Raw genomic sequence first — 18,748 nt, 5'->3', positions numbered from 1 at the left:
TGGTTTTGCCCCAGCTCCTTAGCCTACTCCATAGACCTGCACCCGACATGTATGGTGAATGTTGGGCAAGGATTAATGTATACAAACATTATTTTTCAACTTCTTGTTGATACCATAATTATACTTTTCAGCGAATACCTTTCGATCATACTTGTTTCCTGGAAGTTACCAAACATGGGGCTTAATTTATCTACATTTCCTCTTAGCAATGTCCTAAAAAAAAATACAGCAAGTGCTTTTGCTCAGCCTCTGGAAAAAAAAATATTATTGGTTTATCATCAGGATCGGCCTTCAATGGCTCGCGCACGGGGCTTATGTGGCAAATACCCCTCACTAGTAGGAGAGGATGATATCATGTTGATGGGGCTGCGGTAAATGAGAAGAATATTTGTATTCCTAAATGGTTCTTTATTGTACCAACGCGTTTCAGGACTGTACAAGCTCCTTTCTCAAGGCAAAAAAAAACTAATAACTTTTATAACACTCGGACTCATACCTGTTCCATTACTTCCGGAGCCATCCAGCAGGGAGTACCAACAAATGTTTTCCTTACTTTATTCCTTGTCATGTCTCCACCTGTGGCTAAAAATGAACTAACACCAAAATCTGAAAATAAGAAAGACAGAAAATGTAAAAAAAAAAAAAAAAAACGCATCAAATTTACAATCAAAAATGTAAAAATTTAGATTTCTGAACTTCTGTTAAGACCACGCAAGTTTTCAGGCTTTCAAAGTAGTACTATATGGGGACCACTACAAAAAGTTTAGAGCTCCATTCAATAAATGAAAAACTAAGAATGTGGTGGCACTCACCAAAAACAGATTATTTTCTTTATTTCTAAAGTGTCCATAAAAATGTGCATCATGAAAGTCATGTGAATTAAAGTGACGCCCTTCAGGTGACAGATGTTTCATGCCTATTGATGCTTCTTCTGGATGGTTTGCAATATGGATACTTTGAAAGAATCTATGATCGGTGAGTGCCACCACTTTCTTTGTTTTTCATCTATTGAATAAATCTATAGATCTTTGGTAGCAGCACACCATCGTGTAAGGTCATAGTCCCTAGTCAAAAGAGGTGAATGATCACTTTAGGAATAGTTCTGGATTTTCAAGCTTTCTTGATATCTAAGGGTAATGTTTCTCCTTGTAGTGAGTGACTATCCAGGCCTGGCATGTCAGAGTGAGGAGACTTATACGCCATGCATGCTCCTCTGGGAAATTAAATATGCAAAATGCCTCTTCAGAGAGGAAGAGGACTTGAGCTCTAGTGCCACTTATTGGAAGTAGCAATCCTAAAAAACAATATTGACCCTTTAACGAGCCTTGCCATATGATTCAGGATAAAAACCAAACCAGAATCTCAACTTGAAAACACATGTTTTGGGGTCTTGCCCCTCCTCATTGCAAAGTATGAGATCTGATTTGGCTAGGTGAGAGACTAAACACAGTATCTGCAAATTGAGATTCTGGTTTGGCTTTTATCCGGAGTCATATGGTAAGGCTCATTAAAGGGTCGATATTGACTTTTAGGATTGCTATTTCCAATTGGTGTCTCTGAAGAGGCAATTTGCATATTTAATTTCCCAGAGGAGTTGTCATGGATGTGTCAGAAGTGACAGTCGCCCTGCAGTTGGTTGCAGGAGATCTCTTCGTTTGGCATTACAGACACCTTCTTATAGGATGTCTCTCTAGGACCCAGTGGCTACATTCCTTTTGCTAATTAACACCCTGCCCTGGGTGTATAAATACCTGCTGTCTGCTAGAGGGAAGTTCCGGCGATACTCACATTAACCCTTGTGAAGGCTCGGAGCAAGTGCATTACTTCTTCCTCTCTGGAGCTATGAGGACGGGTGTTTATCTCTCTGAAGTTGACTAAAAGCTAAGCTATCTTCCCTTGTTTGTCCCCCCCCTTGTTGTCTTTATTTGTCAGTGGGGATCGACTAGCGCTCATCCCCCTCCCTTCCCTAGCCAGGGCCAAACGCCAGGGAAAGACAGGGTGAGGTTCACGTGCAGGGATTGGTGAAGAATCAATATAGGGACGTTAGCGGAGACAGGGTGATATTAGATCAGCCTAGAAGGTCTCCACTCCTTCCCCTTTCCCTATAGTCTGGGCTCCCTTTCCCTCCTCCCTTTGTCTTGCACTAAGTCTTTCCCACACCTTGAGTGACAGGAGCATTGCATGGCCTATAAGTCTCCTTACACTGAGATGTCAGGCATGACACTCACAACAAGGAGAAACGTTACCCCTTAGATGCCAGTCTTAAGCCTCTCGCCTAACCAAATCAGATCTCATACTTTGCACTAACGAGGGGCAATATCCCGAAACACCGTGTCCGTAAATTGAGATTCTGATTTGGCTTTTACCCTAAGTCATATTGCAAGGCTTGTTAGAGGGTCGATATTGACTTTTAGGATTGCTACTTCCAATAGGTGGCGCTAGAGTTCTAGTCCTCTTCCTCTCTGAAGAAGCATTTTGCATATTTACCAAGATTTCTTGATAAAAGTTTAAAGTTCCTTTCTCCTCTAGTTCAGGATATCAATATTCCCTAACAGGGAGGATGGAACGTTGACCTGATGTGATAACCTTGTTAGCCCCATCTAACATTATCACATACATATACATCCCTTTCTTGCATGTCATAGAACATGAACATAATGTTAGTTGCGTGGGGAACAGAAGTTGTCCCCTTGTGATCAATTGCTATACGATAGCTGTCGTTGATAGCTGCCCTCCAGCACTAATGGCCGTGATAGAGAAAACTTGAGTCCTGGGCTGTTCTATAACATTATTGTAGATGGTGGTGCTGATAAAAGGAGGGGACAACCTTTTTACCTAAACTGTAGCATTGTGATTGCTGAGGCTGATATTTTTTATTTTACTTTTTTTTTTATTTTTTTTTTTAGTCTGGAGCTCAAAAGAGGTTTCTAGGTCCAGTGTAGGTCCCTCTTAGAATACCATAAAAGAAAAAAAGAAAGAAATGAAATATGAAACCAAACTTTTCTGTCTCTCTGAGTTTTGGAATATAAACTCATGACGACCTTTGACACCTTCAGAGCAGGAATGAATGTGTTGCATGGATTTATGTCATTCTACATCGAATAAGGAATGTGCTCCTCAGACCTGCGGGGGCATCACAGCCCCGGACCAGACTTTAATCACAGGATAATAAAATTTTCACACTCCTTATCTATGAACTATTCCAATATTTACGGCCACAACTGTTATTCCCTCTCCCATAGTAATAGTTCTGCTTCACGTCACTTGTCTCACCTATTGCATTATTTCTGTGTCTTGCGGTGTATAAATATGTGACTCTTCAGATTTTGTGTTACACTATGCTTGATGAAGAGACCAGAGTAGTCTCGAAAGCTTGCAATTTGTTACCATCTTTTCAGTTCGCCATTAAAAGGTATCAACCACTCAGGACTCTCAAATCTAAATATGTTTCTATCTACTGGCTAACACGGTGCAAAGATATGTATTTTTCCTATATCAACTTAATATCGGGATCATACAGCCATTTTGACATGGAATTTCAAGGTAAGTACACCAACCTCATCAGGTCCAACAGATCTGTTTAATAAGGTAAGCAGTTTGTATTGTAAAATCTGGTGACAGAGCTGCTTTAAGCAGTACTTTGCACTAATTCCTCATGATTTAATAGAAAAATTTCAATTTTTTCCATTTTAAGATATTGACTATGAGATTGCATGTAGCATTTATACCTACGGTATTTTATATATATGTTTCTTAGCGATATATGAGCAGTTCCTGACTTTGACTTATTGTGACTTAGCTCTAGCTTAGAGCATGTTGGCCCATATTACAAGAAGAAGAAAACATATACTCGCTCTGAAATATTTTCTATGCCTAGTTCTAGACTAAAATTTGCTACAGTTAATAAAAAATAAATCCCAAACCCCTGAAGCCTATCTGTGCAGAAAAGAAAACCTAATGAAGCTGGTATACCGTACACCCCTGTTCGGTTATCACAGATCTGCCATTCTTTAATTATGCTGATTTGTATAATATTAGAGACCATTTTTGCCCATTATGCCTATTATGTCCTTTTTTTTTCCTTCTTTATCTCCAGATTAACTTTCACAGAAGAATTAAATTACTTGGAATCTCCTAATCAGTTTTCCTAGATACTGTCCGGAGAATTCAATTCTTGTGACTTTCCCTCCATACATTGTAGTATTTTCTATGAAAGCAGAAAAGGTAATTCTAACTTTCAATTACCCCGATTTTCTGCCAGCGCTGGTAAATCACATTTATTATAGATGGTAGTACTCGTAGTCTCTCACTGCAGTACCAGCTTTAATAAAAACAACATCTACAATGATTGGAAAATGATATGGCTTCTAGCTGAGTGTGACACTTCTGTGATTGTATTCCTGTCGAAAGTTATGAAACTTTACAAGGATTATAGACTATAATTTACTCATTTATAGCTCGGCTTATTGTGTTATATTTTTTTATAATTATTTTTTATTATTTTTTTAAACACCCAGGTCTATCTATACAAGGCTCAATGGGCTGGGCTTATGAGGCCAGGGTCAAGGAAGCCTGGAAACAGTAAGCCTCCTAAACCACTTCCATAAAGAAGTGCCTGTCCAATGGCTGGGACAAGTACGTAGTTGTTGAATGACAGGAGACCCCATTATTTTGGAGCGGGAAGTTGATTAAAATGAAACTTATGGTTAAAGGAATTGTCCAGGATTGACCTAGTAGTGACCAAACCATAAGATAGGTCATCAATATAAGATCAGTGAGGGTCCTATTCACTTCAATAGGAGATGATATGCAGTACCCAGGAATAGCTACTACACAGTGAATGTACAGTACACTGATTACATCCGATCACCTGATCTTGGGTATGCCGGGCAAAACCCCCACCAATCTGATATTGATGACTTATGTTACGCATAGCCCATCAATACATAAGTCCTAGAAAATCCCAATTCCCAAACTAGTAACAGTTAAACCCTTCATCACACTAGACCACCAGAAAAGTACATTTTTTTCTCTGACAGATCTTGACCCCTTAACAACCATAGACCCCCCTGGAATATTACCAATAAGAGATGGGCAGATCGATTTGCGAGACTATGGTCCATTAGCCAAGTCAGTGGTCTCTGGTCGTTGGACAGGAAGCTCGCGAATCGCTCTCTTTCTGGGATCCCCGGCATTGCTGTTGCCTAGCCAAGGTGGATAAAACTCATCATTGTGGCGTGATGCACAGATGAAGTCGCAACAGCAAGGCAAATCAAAACTGTGCCGAAAATCCCGTAAGGTAAGAGATTTGCAGAGCTTCTGTCCAGCGGTCATGAGCACTGACTAGTCCGATAACTCAATATGCCCAACACTACCAATAACCCAACCATTAGCCTAGACCAGGGAGATTAGACCACCAACAGTAAATGCCCTATAGGCTTAACTATAGACCAACAGGAATAATATAAAATAATTATAAATCACCACACCCTGACCAGCATTAAAAATAATAACCCCTCTACAACTATGAACCACCAGGAATAAAATAATTAATCACCATCCCAGACCACATGGGATACTACAATCAAAAGTGTCACCTCCGTAGACCACCAAGAAAAAAAGGTATTAACCTTGAAACCACAAGAAACAATGTAATGCTTTTATATTCTATGCTACAGAGCAGGGGTCCCCAACCATTAGCTCAGGAGCCACATGTGGATCTCGGTCCCATGAATTGTGGCTCGCGGCAGTCTAGGAACTTGGTGCATTTGCTCCAGGTCTTGCAAACAGGTATGAAGAGCAGCTCTCAAATAGTGAATTTTGTGAGCAGCCCTGTGACTAGCCCCGCACAGAAGAGCAGATCTGGATGCACATATACTGGTCTTAGGGGTTTAGAGATTATTTAAGTATGGTACGCTGGAGACAGGACGATACTACCTGTCAGAGGTGCTTGAAGCTGGATGTAATATTGTCATATACCCTTAATCCACCTTAGACCACTTTGAACATTTAGGATTAACCCTTAAGCCAACTGCAACGACTCAATCAATTTATCCAATGTAAGCAGCAGTACAAATGTGTCCACCCATAACTTTTCATTAATTAGGTCAAGGAAATTTTGCACAGTAAAATATCGCAACATACTAGCATACAAAAATCTTGACAGGCTGCATCTCATATCATAACCACTGGGTGGCGACATTGGGAAAATATAGCATAGACTTCTCATGATGGAGTATCACAAAATCAAATTTTTTTTTTTTTTTAAAGCTGGTCATCTCGAACTACAAGTCTTAGAAAATGTTGCGCCAAGAGCAAAGGTAAAGAAGGACACACCTGTAGGTAAAACTCTTGTAATATACAGATTAAAAGGAGTTGCTTGACTTACCCCCCTAAAAAAAAATTGGAAAAGGCATAGCATGTGATAAAAACAAATAAAAGAAGATATATTCACTGTCTATAACCATCCACCCCTTTCTCCAGCACAGGCTGCTCTTATGGTCTCAGTCTGGAAAGAAAACAATGATTTCCTGTTCTTCCCACACTTGACCTCTGTGGGCTGTGATTGGCAGAAGCGATCAGTTGACTGCTGCAGCCAATCAGATGCCCCAGTGATTAAATTACTCAAGAAAGGGAAGTTATCACTTTCAGTCCCGGTTAAGACCACCAAAGCGGCCATCGCTTGAGAGACAAATGTTACAGCCTTTTTTTTTTCATACTTCATACATTATGCTTTGCCTTTCTCAAAATTGATTAGGAAAGTCATAAAACCCCTTTATCTGTCACTGAAATCACCTGCTATCTGTATTGATCCATCTTCTCCCAAAAGGATATTTCCAGCCTTTAGGTCCCTGAGAAAAAAAAAATATTAAAATTAATATTATTCTTCAATTCTCTCCACCATCTCTTTATAAAAGACCCCGAAAATAGTAAATTCTTTTTTTAAGCCTGCGAATTCGAAAGGAAATTAGATCAGGAAATGTGGTCAGTTTTTTAATATGCATCATAATATTTGTTTGCTATGAATCACATGAGGTCAATCAGAATGAAATATAATCGCCCCGAGATACATTTCACATAGACTTAGATTAATCAGAATTTCGGTCCATCATTTTGTTTCTTTGTTGAACATTTTGGACTAAAAGTCACTGACATGAGATCTGAAATGTAATCTGCCCCGAGTTGTATCTGATATTGTTTTTTCTTGTAGCTGATATTGCGAAAAATGTGTAAGGAAAAGCTTGGAAAATCAACTTCGAGACTACAAATTTTTTTCCAGGCAAAAAAGTAAACTTTGTGCCAGCAGGAAAAGTTTTAGAAATTTGTGTTCTTTTTCTGCCTTTAAATGTAATGAACCTTCCTTGGCAGCAATTAAATTTTTATATAAAATAACTTAAAAACAAAATATATTAAATGTACACAAAAAAAAAAAAAAAAACTTCAACATATATAACAAATAGTTTACCTTCTCTACAGACCATATAACCTACCTATGAATCTGCCCGTTCCGGTGTAGATAATCTAATCCTTCTAGGACTTCTTTAAGAATAGTTGCGATAATCAGTTCTTCTAGCACGCCGCTCTTATGTTCACCGCTGCTCACAACATGTTTTATAATGTCCAACATGGAACCTGAAACAAAATGAATGGTGAGCGGACTGCAAACTATGTCCTACGAGGAACAGTTAAAGGATCTGGGAATGTTTAGCTTGCAAAAAAAGAGACTTAATAGCTGTCTACAAATATCTGAAGGGATGTCACAGTGTAGAGGGATCAGCTTTGTTCTCATTTGCACATGGAAACAAGAGAAGCAATGGAATGACACTGAAAGGGAGAAGATACAGATTAGATATTAGAAAACACTTTTGGACAGTGCGGGTGATCAATGAGTGGAACAGGCGGCCATGAGAGGTGGTGAGTTCTCCTTCAATGGAAGTCTTCAAACAAAGGCTGGACAGACATCTGTCTGAGATGGTTTAGTGAATCCTGCATTGAGCAGGGGGTTGGACCAGATGACCCCAGAGGTCCCTTCCAACTCTAACATTTTAGGATTCTATGATTCAAAACCTAATGATATTAATATTTTCTCAGTATCCAGAAAAATACTTAATTTTCAACAGTTTGGGACCATAAAGTAACACTCCACAGACAAAACTGATCCATTTTGTTGCGCCCACCGCAGGGTCTAAGAGGGCGATGAATGACGCAAAGAAAAGAAAAGAGTAGAGGTGAGCGAGTTGATTCATAAAAAAAATATTTTTTTATGAATTTTCCCAGAATTTCAGATTTGACAGAATCACAATTATTCCGGATTTGATTCACACGATTACAGCAGATTGGTGGACAGTCGGCTGCCATTTTACTGGCTTCTTTAAAGTTCCAGAACGGGTTTAAGAACTAATAAAAAATTTTACGCACCTGTCCTAAACTCGAACCTCGCCAGTCGAATCTTGTGGCGCTGACCAGTCTTCACTCTGTCAATGACGTGCATCGTGCCCCCACAAGACCACATAAGGCTTAGTCAGCGCCCAAAGATCCGAAGAGGGAGCATGAGGAGGACTTGGTATGAAACTGTGGCAGCAGGACAGGAAAGAATCATCTTTTATTATTTTTCACCCCTCCAGAGATCACAGAGTATAATGATATTTCAAAAGGGTGAACAGAACCCCCGCTCTTATGATCGACAGAGTCCTAACATACTTTCAACTATCCTGTATATATTGTATCCAAATATGTTCTTGTTAACCGTCTATAAATGTCAATGTGCAAATTGCCTCTTCAGAGAGGAAGAGGACTTGAAATCTATAGCGCCACCTGTTGGAAGGAGCAATCCTACAGGTCACGATCGATCCTTTAACGAGTCTTCTTATAAGACTTAGGATAAAATCCAAATCAGAATCTGAATTTGCAGACACGATGTTTCAGGGTATTGCCCCTCGTCAGAGCAAAGTATGAGAACTGATTTAGCTAGGTGAGAATCTCCGGGCTGAGGTCTAAGGGGTAATGTTTCTCCTTGTGAAAAGTAACATACCGGCTCTGGCATGACATAAATTTCAAGCAATGCAGAATGGTGAAATATTTTTCATTAAAAATGTAATCAAATCAGTAGCAGGAATATAAAACAGGAGGGTGAATCCTAATACTTGGTTTACTCACTTTTGAGATTTTCTTGCACAAAATTCTTTTTTTTTTTTTTTTTTAATTCTCAAAAATTCTTATCCCCCAAAAAAGGGACTCTCCTCAGGACCCTCTTCCAGGCAGCAAAGAGTAGCGGCTTTTGCTTCGAATACTCACATGCAGTGTTACATTTACCCTACAGTAGCAGTGAGGTTCAAAGCGGGAAGGTTCTCTATACGTGACCATGTGCCATATGGGAACTAATATGGCCAAAAATGAAGGAAGGAAAGGTATGAAGCACAAAACATTTCCATTTTACACCTTACTTTTAATAAAAAATGTATCTGTTCGGACATATGTGTTTCCCCAAATCTTGACAGCATAGAGTCTAGAGTATTTCATTTATGGATAGATCAAATCCATTAAAGAAGGCAAATAAAAACCGGTTCTCTGGTATAAAAATAAAATGCATCCAATGCACTAAAACAACAGTCCATTGTGAGGCCTCAAAATACCTAATCCCTCCAAAGTGCTTTCTAAATATTTTTCTTGGCCGAACAAAGTCTTCCAACCAGTTTCATTTTGACACGTCATCAAGTTTACACGTTGATGCGTAAAGTCAAAATGATTAAATCCACTAGTAAATCTGGCTGTAAAACTTTGGCTAATTACTTTAGGCTTTTGTTTCCAGACTCTCACACTGCTCCGTTTCGTTATATAGGAGAATTAACATCCATTTCAAAAGAGAGTTTTACGTTGCGTCGTCTTTTAAAGGGATATTCACATTTTTATACATGGACATTGTAAATAGAAGCAATTTTGCACTTTACTGCTCATTAAAATTTGCAGCTGTTTTTACAATATTAACACTTCACAGACATTACCTCCACTTAGCAATTTCATCACCAACCACAGCTCCTCCTTCACCACAAATGAGGTATAATAAGTAACGACATTGGGGTGACTGCACTGACTCATGGCTTGTATTTCTTTCTGAAAAGAGACATATAATTAGTGTCAGAGATAAAGAACATCAGAGCAGAACTAGAATATATCATTATTGTACCATCATAGATCACATTCATACGTTACCTTAAAAGTACGTCCTACAACTTAAAGAGGACCAGTCACTTGCCATAACTATATCATGGTTTTACCTGGTGTAAATGTGGCGGTTCTCCTGAATCGCAAATATAGTAAAGTGTCCTGAACATTTATAGCTATGGGTAAACAGATGAATGATTTTGACGCACACAATCTGTGCAGTTTCTTCAGTGTGTTACGGCTTTCTCTCCCAACCTGTATTGCCAAGACTATCCAGATTCACTACAAAGTGGCTGCTGCAATCCCTGCTTCTGCTTTCATACAAGCTATGATAGCCTTTCCCGATTGGCTGTGCTATACCATGTGATGTAATAGCTACAAGGTATTATTGGAAAGTCTGCCCTGCCGATCTTGAGCTCATGTGAGCTTTATCTGGCTGATGCAATCTGTAAAATGGTTTTGGCCAGTTTTAGTGATTCACGAGATGCGAATCACAAATTATTTTAATTCACCAGGTTAAGTTAATTTCTATAAACTCATCTCACATTAAATTAATTGGCTCATCTCTAAAAGATACTGATTGTGATCCCTACACATTCCTCCTAAGCAGATAATTAAAGTTTCTCTTTCTCATTAAAGTGATTGTCCGGTCCAAATCGATACATCTGCAGTCACTCTGTGTGACTGCAGACTTATGAATCCCTCCAGTGCATGCACTGTGCGCTGCGGGGATTCGCTGCTTTCTGAGCTGGGACCGGAGGGTATGTATGAGTTATGCACACTCCTGGGCAGTCGGCGTGGCCTCACTTCCATACACCTGTATGGAGCGAGGCCGCGCCCTCTAGTCGGAAACGCCCACTGGACAGCCGTGTCACTAGTCAAGGTGCAGCCTTGCTCTATACAAGTGTATGGAGCGAGTCCGCGCCCACTGGCCGGGAGTATGTATAACTCATACATACCCTCCTGTCCCAGCTCAGATACCGGTGAATCCCCGCAGTGCACAGTGCATGGACTGGGTGCATTCATAAGTCTGCAGTCACACAGAGCGACTGCAGACTTATCGATTTGGACCATACAACCCCTTGAAATATAAAATTAGCAATCCCATATGCTTCAGCTATCTGTCCCTCCTATGGTCTGTTTTAGATTTTCAGGGTAATCCTTTCACACATGAATTCTGCCTCTTGGATGCCATTCAAGGTTTTATTATGATCCTTCAAATAAGACTCCAAATCAAGGTCCTCTATGTGTCTGCGGCCAGTGTTTGTTTTGGCAGTACAGTAATTGCTGTGACAGAACAAGGGAACGTCTCTTGGCAGCAATTCAAGTTCCGATTTCCCATCATATTAAACTGCAAAGGTTGGAAATTCTCTCTGCTAATTTATTGTAGATCAAAGTATAGATGTAGTCACGTTCTTGTGGCACAACAGAATAACAATACCCAAGATTAACCATGAATAAAGCTAGAATCAAGTAATATATGTAGATAGATAGATAGATAGATAGATAGATAGATAGATAGATAGATAGATAGATAGATAGATAGATAGATACTGTATATACTCAAGTATAATCTGACTTTTTTAGCCTATTTTTCAGGCTGAAAAAGCCCTTCTCGACTTATGCTCAGGTATATACTTTATTGTAGATACATTCCGGTGGTGGGGAGGGGGGTTGCGGCGACGGAGGAGTGGGGCACACGCAGTAGCCGGCTGCTGCAGCTACCACGTGTGCCCGCTGCTAAAGGAAAATTAATATTCCCCCTTCACCACGCCCATGGTAGTGGTGGGGTGAATATTCATTTCTTTAATAGCATGCGCACAGTGTCAGCAGCGCCGCAGCTCCCGCTGTGGCTCAGTGATCCTCTGTGCCCGCTACTAAAGAGAATGCATATTCCCCCTTCTCCACGCCCAAGGGGGAATATGCATTCTCTTTAGTAGCGGGCACAGCAGCTCTTTAGCAGCTGACACTGTGCGCATGCTATTAAAGAAATTAATATTTACCTCTCTAAACTACCATAGTCCTGGCATGGAGAGGAGTGAATATCCCCGCAGCTCACCTTGGCATCTGAGGGCACATGGCAGTGATGTCATGCGCTGCTCAGATGCCGAGGTGAGCTGCTGCTGGCATAATAGGAGCAGCGCTGGAGCAGAGGGAAGGAAGGTGAGTATAAGTGTTTATTTTTTTAATGTGTGCAGTGATGGGGTGCCATGCAAACCAGGATAGGGTTGCCATACATACCAGGGTTGAGGGTGAGGGGGCCATGCATACCAGGATTGGGGATGAGGGGGCCATGCATACCAGAATTGGGGATGAGGGGGCCTGCATACCAGAATTGGGGATGAGGTGCTCATGCATACAAAGATTGGGGATGAGGGGTGCCATGCATAGCAGGATTGAGTATGAGGGGGTCATGCATACCAGGATTTGGGATGAGGGGGCCATGCATACCAGGATTGGGGATGAGGGGGCCATGCATACCAGGATTGGGGAAGAGAGGGCCATTCATACCAGGATTGGGGATGAGGTGGCCATGCATACCAGGATTGGGTATAAGGGGTGCCATGCATACCAGGATTGAGTATGAGGGGGTCATGCATACCAGGATTGAATATGAGAGGGCCATGCATACCAGGATGGAGTATGAGGGGGCCATGCATACCAGGATTGAGTATGAGGGGGCCATGCATACCAGGATTGGGGATGAGGTGGCCATGCAAACCAGGATTGGGGATAAGGTGCTCATGCATACCAGGGTTGGGGATGAGGTGGTCATGCATACAAGGATTGGGGATGAGGGGTGCCATGCATAGCAGAATTGAGTATGAGGGGGCCATGCATACCAGGATTGGGGATGAGGGGGCCATGCATACCAGGATTGAGTATGAGGGGGTCATGCATACCAGGATTGAGTATGAGAGGGTCATGCATACCAGGATGGAGTATGAGGGGGCCATGCATACCAGGATGGAGTATGAGGGGGCCATGCATACCAGGATTGAGTATGAGGGGGCCATGCATACCAGGATTGGGGATGAGGGGGCCATGCATACCAGGATTGGGGATAAGGGGGCCATGCATACCAGGATTTGGGATGAGGGGGCCATGCATACCAGGATTGGGGATGAGGGGGCCATGCATACCAGGATTGGGGATGAGGGGGCCATGCATACCAGGAATGGGGATGAGGGGGCCATGCATACCAGGAATGGGGATGAGGGGGCCATGCATACCAGGATTGGGGATGAGGGGGCCATGCATACCAGGATTGGGGATGAGAGGGCCATGCATACCAGGATTGGGGATGAGGGGGTCATGCACGCCTGGATTGGGGATGAGGGGGCCATGCATGCCAGTATTGGGGATGAGGGGGCCTTGCATGCCAGGATTGGGGATGAGGGGGCATTGCATACCAGGATTGGGGATAAGGGGGCCATGCATACCAGGATTGGGGATGAGGGGGCCATGCATACCAGGATTGGGGATGAGGAGGCCATGCACACCAGGATTCGGGATGAGGGGGCCATGCATACCAGTATTGAGGATGAGGGGGTCATGCATACCAGGATTGGTGATGAGTGGGCAATACTTACCAGGATGTGGAAATTTACCAGTAGCTGCTGCATTTCCCACCCTAGGCTTATACTCGAGTCAATACGTTTTCGCTGTTTTTTGAGTAAAATTAGGTGCCTTGGCTTATACTTGGGTCGGCTTATACTAGAGTATATATGGTAGATAGATAGATAGAACAAAACAGCAATTTCCAAGGTGACCTCATTACCAACCATTTACATCAAATATTTTAATATATACTTAATAAATCTTATCTTTTATTCCCATTCCCTGCAACCATATTTTTTCTCACCTCTTCATTTCTTAATTTAGATTTAGCTAAAGTGGTGTGCACTAATGTGAAAGATATAATAGCCCATTTTTCCCAGGTATATATCCCTACCCAGAAAGTAGAAGAGAACTAAAAATATTTAAAATATATAGAGTTTACTAAGCAAATGTATATAAAAACATAAATCGATGTTTCATATATTTGCGTAATAAACTCATTTATTGGATCTCTTCTCCTTTCTGGGTAGGAATATATATATACTTGGGAATGGGCTCTTATATTGATGATTGAAGTGCCATATCTTTCATTCATTTTGGACATTTTTTGGTAACTTATGTGAAAGATATAATTAAAAAAAAGTTGGGATCTCAATACTATAATAAGCAAATACACTAAAAGTATGCAGTAAACTCTTTACCTCCCTCCAGTGGTGGCAGACAGAATGTTGTAAGTTCTCTATAAGGGTATATAGGTGTGTAGGAGCTCTAATCAAAAAAGCTCCAACTGCTACAAACATATTAAAGGGAATCTGTCATCAGGTTTTTGCTATGCAATCTGACAGCAACATGATGTAGGAGCAGAGACCCTGATTCAAGTGATGTGTTACAGTGGGGAAAAAAAGTATTTAGTCAGCCACCAATTGTGCAAGTTCTCCCACTTAAAAAGATGAGAGAGGCCTGTAATTGACATCATAGGTAGACATCAACTATGAGTGACAAAATGAGAAAACAAATCCTGAAAATCACATTGTCTGATTTAGAAAAAAAAATTATATTTTGGTGGAAAATAAATATTCGGTCAATTACAAACAAGCAAGATTTCTGGCTCTCACAGACCTTTAACTTCTTCTTTAAGAGGCTCCTCTGTCCTCCACTCATTACCTGTAGTACTGGCACCTGTTTGAACTTGTTATCAGTGTAAAAGACACCTTTCCGCATCCTCATACAGTCACACTCCAAACTCCACTATGGTGAAGACCAAAGAGCTGTCGAAGGACACCAGAAACAAAATTGTAGCCATGCACCAGGCTGGGAAGAGTGAATCTGCAATAGGCAAGCAGCTTGGTGTGAAGAAATCAACTGTGGGAGCAATAATTAGAAAATGGAAGGCATACAAGACCACTGATAATCTCCCTCGATCTGGGGCTCCACACAAGATCTCACCCCGTGGGGTCAAAATGATCTCAAAAACGGTGAGCAAAAATCCCAGAACCACAAGGGGGAGACCTAGTGCATGACCTGCAGAGAGCTGCGACCAACATTAGACAGGCTACCATCAGTAACACACTGCGCCGCCAGGGACTCAGATCCTGCAGTGCCAGACATCCCCCTGCTTAAGCCATTACATGTCCTGGCCCGTCTGAAGTTTGCTAGAGAGCATTTGGATGATCCAGAAGAGTATTGGGAGAATTTCATATGGTCAGATGAAACCAAAGTAGAACTGTTTGGTAGAAACATAACTCGTCATGTTTGGAGAAAAAAGAATGCTGAGTTGCATCCAAAGAACACCATACCTACTGTGAAGCATGGGGGTGGCAAGATCATGCTATGGTTCTGTTTCTCTGCCAAGGGACCAGGATGACTGATCCGTGTACATGAAAGAATGAATGGGGCCATGTATCGTGAGATTTTGAGTGCAAACCTCCTTCCATCAGCAAGGGCATCGAAGATGAAAAGTGGCTGGGTCTTTCAGCATGACAATGATCCCAAGAACACCGCCAGAGCAATGAAGGAGTGGCTTCGTAAGAAGCATTTCAAGGTCCTGGAGTGGTCTAGCCAGTCTCGAGGGAGTTGAAAGTCCGTATTGCCCAGCGACAGCCCCAAAACATCACCACTCTAGAGGAGATCTGCATGGAGGAATGGGTCAACATACCAGCAACAGTGTGTGCCAACCTTGTGAAGACTTACAGAAAACATTTCACCTCTGTCATTGCCAACAAAGGATATATACCAAAGTATTGAGATGAACTTATGTAATTGACCAAATACTTATTTTCCACCAAAATTAGAAAAAAATTTCTTTCCAAATCAGACAATGTGATTTTCAGGATTTGTTTTCTCATTTTGTCTCTCATAGTTGAGGTCTACCTATGATGACAATTACAGGCCTCTCTCATCTTTTTAAGTTGGAGAACTTGCACAATTGGTGGCTGACTAAATACTTTTTTTCCCCACTGTACTTAGTTTTCTGGATGCAGCAGTTGTCATAGAATCACAGTTTTCTCTGCTGCAAATCTAGCAGAGCTCTGAATGTTGAGCCCTGTATAACCCCTGTGCACACACACCCCACTGATCGGCATCTTTCTGTGTACACTGACAGAAAGCTGCTAATCAGTGCTGGGGCGTGGTTGGACTAGGAGGCACAAGGCACTAGTCCTCTAGTGAAAATCTCCTGCTGATGAAGCACTGATTGTATTGAAACAAAAACACAGCCTAGTAAGTGACACATTGCTGGAATCAGGCTCTCTGCCTCTATATTATGCTGCTCTCAGATTACATAGCAAAAAACTTATTAATAGATTCCCTTCAAGAAACTAATCAGTACAGAATTCTGGATCTACTTAGAAAAAAACAACATTTTAAGGTTGAATTTGCAGATGTAGCAGTGCTATGATACTGTCAAATGTTACCATTGTGTTGAAAAGCAAACCCTGAGTATTCTTCTATAATAAATAAACCATCCACTTCACTTTGCTGCACTGTAGTATTTATTATCCCATAGTTTATTCTTATAGGGAGATCAATTATAATAAATTTGTATAGATGAATAATTCTGAAATGAAACAGCCATGTACAAGCTCATGTAGCTGAACATTCCAAAATGTAACAAAACAGAACGCTGTATTATGTAAACCAGCAGTAATATATGTTTACACAATGAAACAGTCACACACTCCCTGTCACTTCAGGTCTGGGCTTATCCCCTGGAGTTTATACATTCTCTGCAGTAAGGAAAAGAGCGGCCAGGGCGGCCGAGAGGACTGCAATGGAAATCTACATCTACTAAAAGTAGAAAGTGCTACGTTTTTCTTTCTACACCTATTGAGAACAATATCTATCTTCATATCTATTTATCTATCTTATATCTATCTCATATCTGTACCTATCTCATAGCTATCTATCTTCATGTCTATCTCTCCATCCAAGTATTTAAATAGTTCCTGTATTTTCAGACTTGTCGTCATTTGATTATGTACTAAAAATACATTCTGCAAATCACTTTATCTGAAAACCATGGTTCCGATTCATCAAAGCGATTACGTAAATCATTGCGCAGAGATGCAAAACTTTTGCAACTTTTGGCGTATTCACACCAGTTTTGCTCTGCTCCAGAGGCATCAGGACACAGCTCGTCTAATTTATGACGAGTTGTGACATACCTAACGCCAGAAATCTTTGTGCTGAGGCACATGCCACTTTTCAGATGCGCCTGATTAATTAAAGGGAATCTGTCAGGTTTTTGATACCTCATCTGAGAACAGCATGATGTAGGCAAAGAGAAGCTGAATCAAACTATGTATCACTTGTATGCAGCCATTCTGACACAATCAGAGCTTTTAGATTTAGAATAAAGCAGAGCTGAGAAAGCTAACCCTGCCCACACCAGGCTGTGTATATACAATGTCCATAGACAGTGAGCTGCTTATCACAGGAGGGGGCGTTGCCTGACTAGTCCAGCAATGTTAATCCCTTAGTGATATATCCTTGACAGTTATTAAACAACAGCACGCACTTTGACAAGTGACACATCCCTGAATTCTGTGTTTCAGCCTCTTAATGTGATTGCCTCTTAATAAATCAGGAGCAGCCCACTCCAACATGCCCCCTTATCAAGACCAACGTGAACAACAGGGTCTTGATGAATCAGGGCCTATGTTTCTGCTGAAAAATCACTCTAAAATTCTGGCTACTAGAGTGTCTCACATCTGTCTAACTTGTTGCCCACTGCCTGTTGTGAAGTGAAATCCATCTCTAGTAGCAGAGATGCCTAGATGGATTTCAAGAAGTAGGAGAAGGCGTTAGTCTCTCAGCTCCTGCTTTCCTGTCTGTCAAATTGCCTATAGGCTTAACAAAGAGACGTGCTATAAAGTATTATTCCCATGATAGTAAGTTATCCACTATTCATAGGATAACAGAAGACTTGCTGATCGCTGGTGGTTCAAATCTTAAGATTAAGACTCTGGATCCGAATTTTGCGGAGCCTAATCTTTAAGGCAGCACAGGTGCATCTGATAGATCTCCGCTCTATTCATTCTCTGTGAGACTTGTGTAGAAAGCAGAGCACCGCAATTGGATTTTGCTCCATTCAAGATGAGGTTCTGCAGAGCCTGGTTCTAAAGCTTCAGAGTCCTGTTCTTGGGGTTGTTGAGGGTCCCAGGGGTCAATCCCCCAACAACCAGTACGTTATCCCCTTTCCTATATATAAGTTTTGAGCAATGCATGCAGGAAAAGGGGGAAAGGAAGTTCCAGTACCTATAATGCAACAAGAATGCTAATGAAAAGAAACACCCACTTACAGAGAACCTGTCATCAGGATTTTATATCCCAAACTAATGGCATAGTAACATAGTAACATAGTTTTTAAGGTTGAAGGAAGACTAAGTCCATTCTAGTTCAACCCATAGCCTAACATGTTGATCCAGAGGAAGGCAAAAAAAAAACCATGTGGCAAACACCAAGCTCCACATTGCGGAAAAAAATTCCTTCCTGACTCCATACGACAATCAGACTAGTTCCCTGGATC

At 41.2% G+C, this 18,748-nt stretch overlaps 1 protein-coding gene across 3 annotated transcripts in view; it reads right to left on the bottom strand.

Annotated features, from left to right (window-relative positions):
* STK39 (serine/threonine kinase 39) overlaps positions 1 to 18,748 on the bottom strand; it is a 438,417-nt gene that overhangs the window by 316,387 nt on the left and 103,282 nt on the right. For all 3 annotated transcript variants that reach the window (XM_073647007.1, XM_073647008.1, XM_073647009.1), the window contains exons 3-6: positions 10,002 to 10,110; positions 7,491 to 7,632; positions 6,796 to 6,851; positions 497 to 606 (exon numbers count right to left, since the gene is read on the bottom strand). In XM_073647007.1, coding sequence (XP_073503108.1) covers positions 497 to 606; positions 6,796 to 6,851; positions 7,491 to 7,632; positions 10,002 to 10,110 — 417 coding nt within the window. The remainder of the gene's footprint in view (positions 1 to 496; positions 607 to 6,795; positions 6,852 to 7,490; positions 7,633 to 10,001; positions 10,111 to 18,748) is intronic.

The sequence above is a fragment of the Phyllobates terribilis genome, unplaced genomic scaffold (assembly GCF_046119375.1).
Source record: "Phyllobates terribilis strain yellow unplaced genomic scaffold, ASM4611937v1 Scaffold_9__5_contigs__length_417890890, whole genome shotgun sequence".
In the NCBI taxonomy this organism is placed as follows: domain Eukaryota; kingdom Metazoa; phylum Chordata; class Amphibia; order Anura; family Dendrobatidae; genus Phyllobates; species Phyllobates terribilis.
This window is presented reverse-complemented; position numbering and strand designations above follow the sequence as displayed.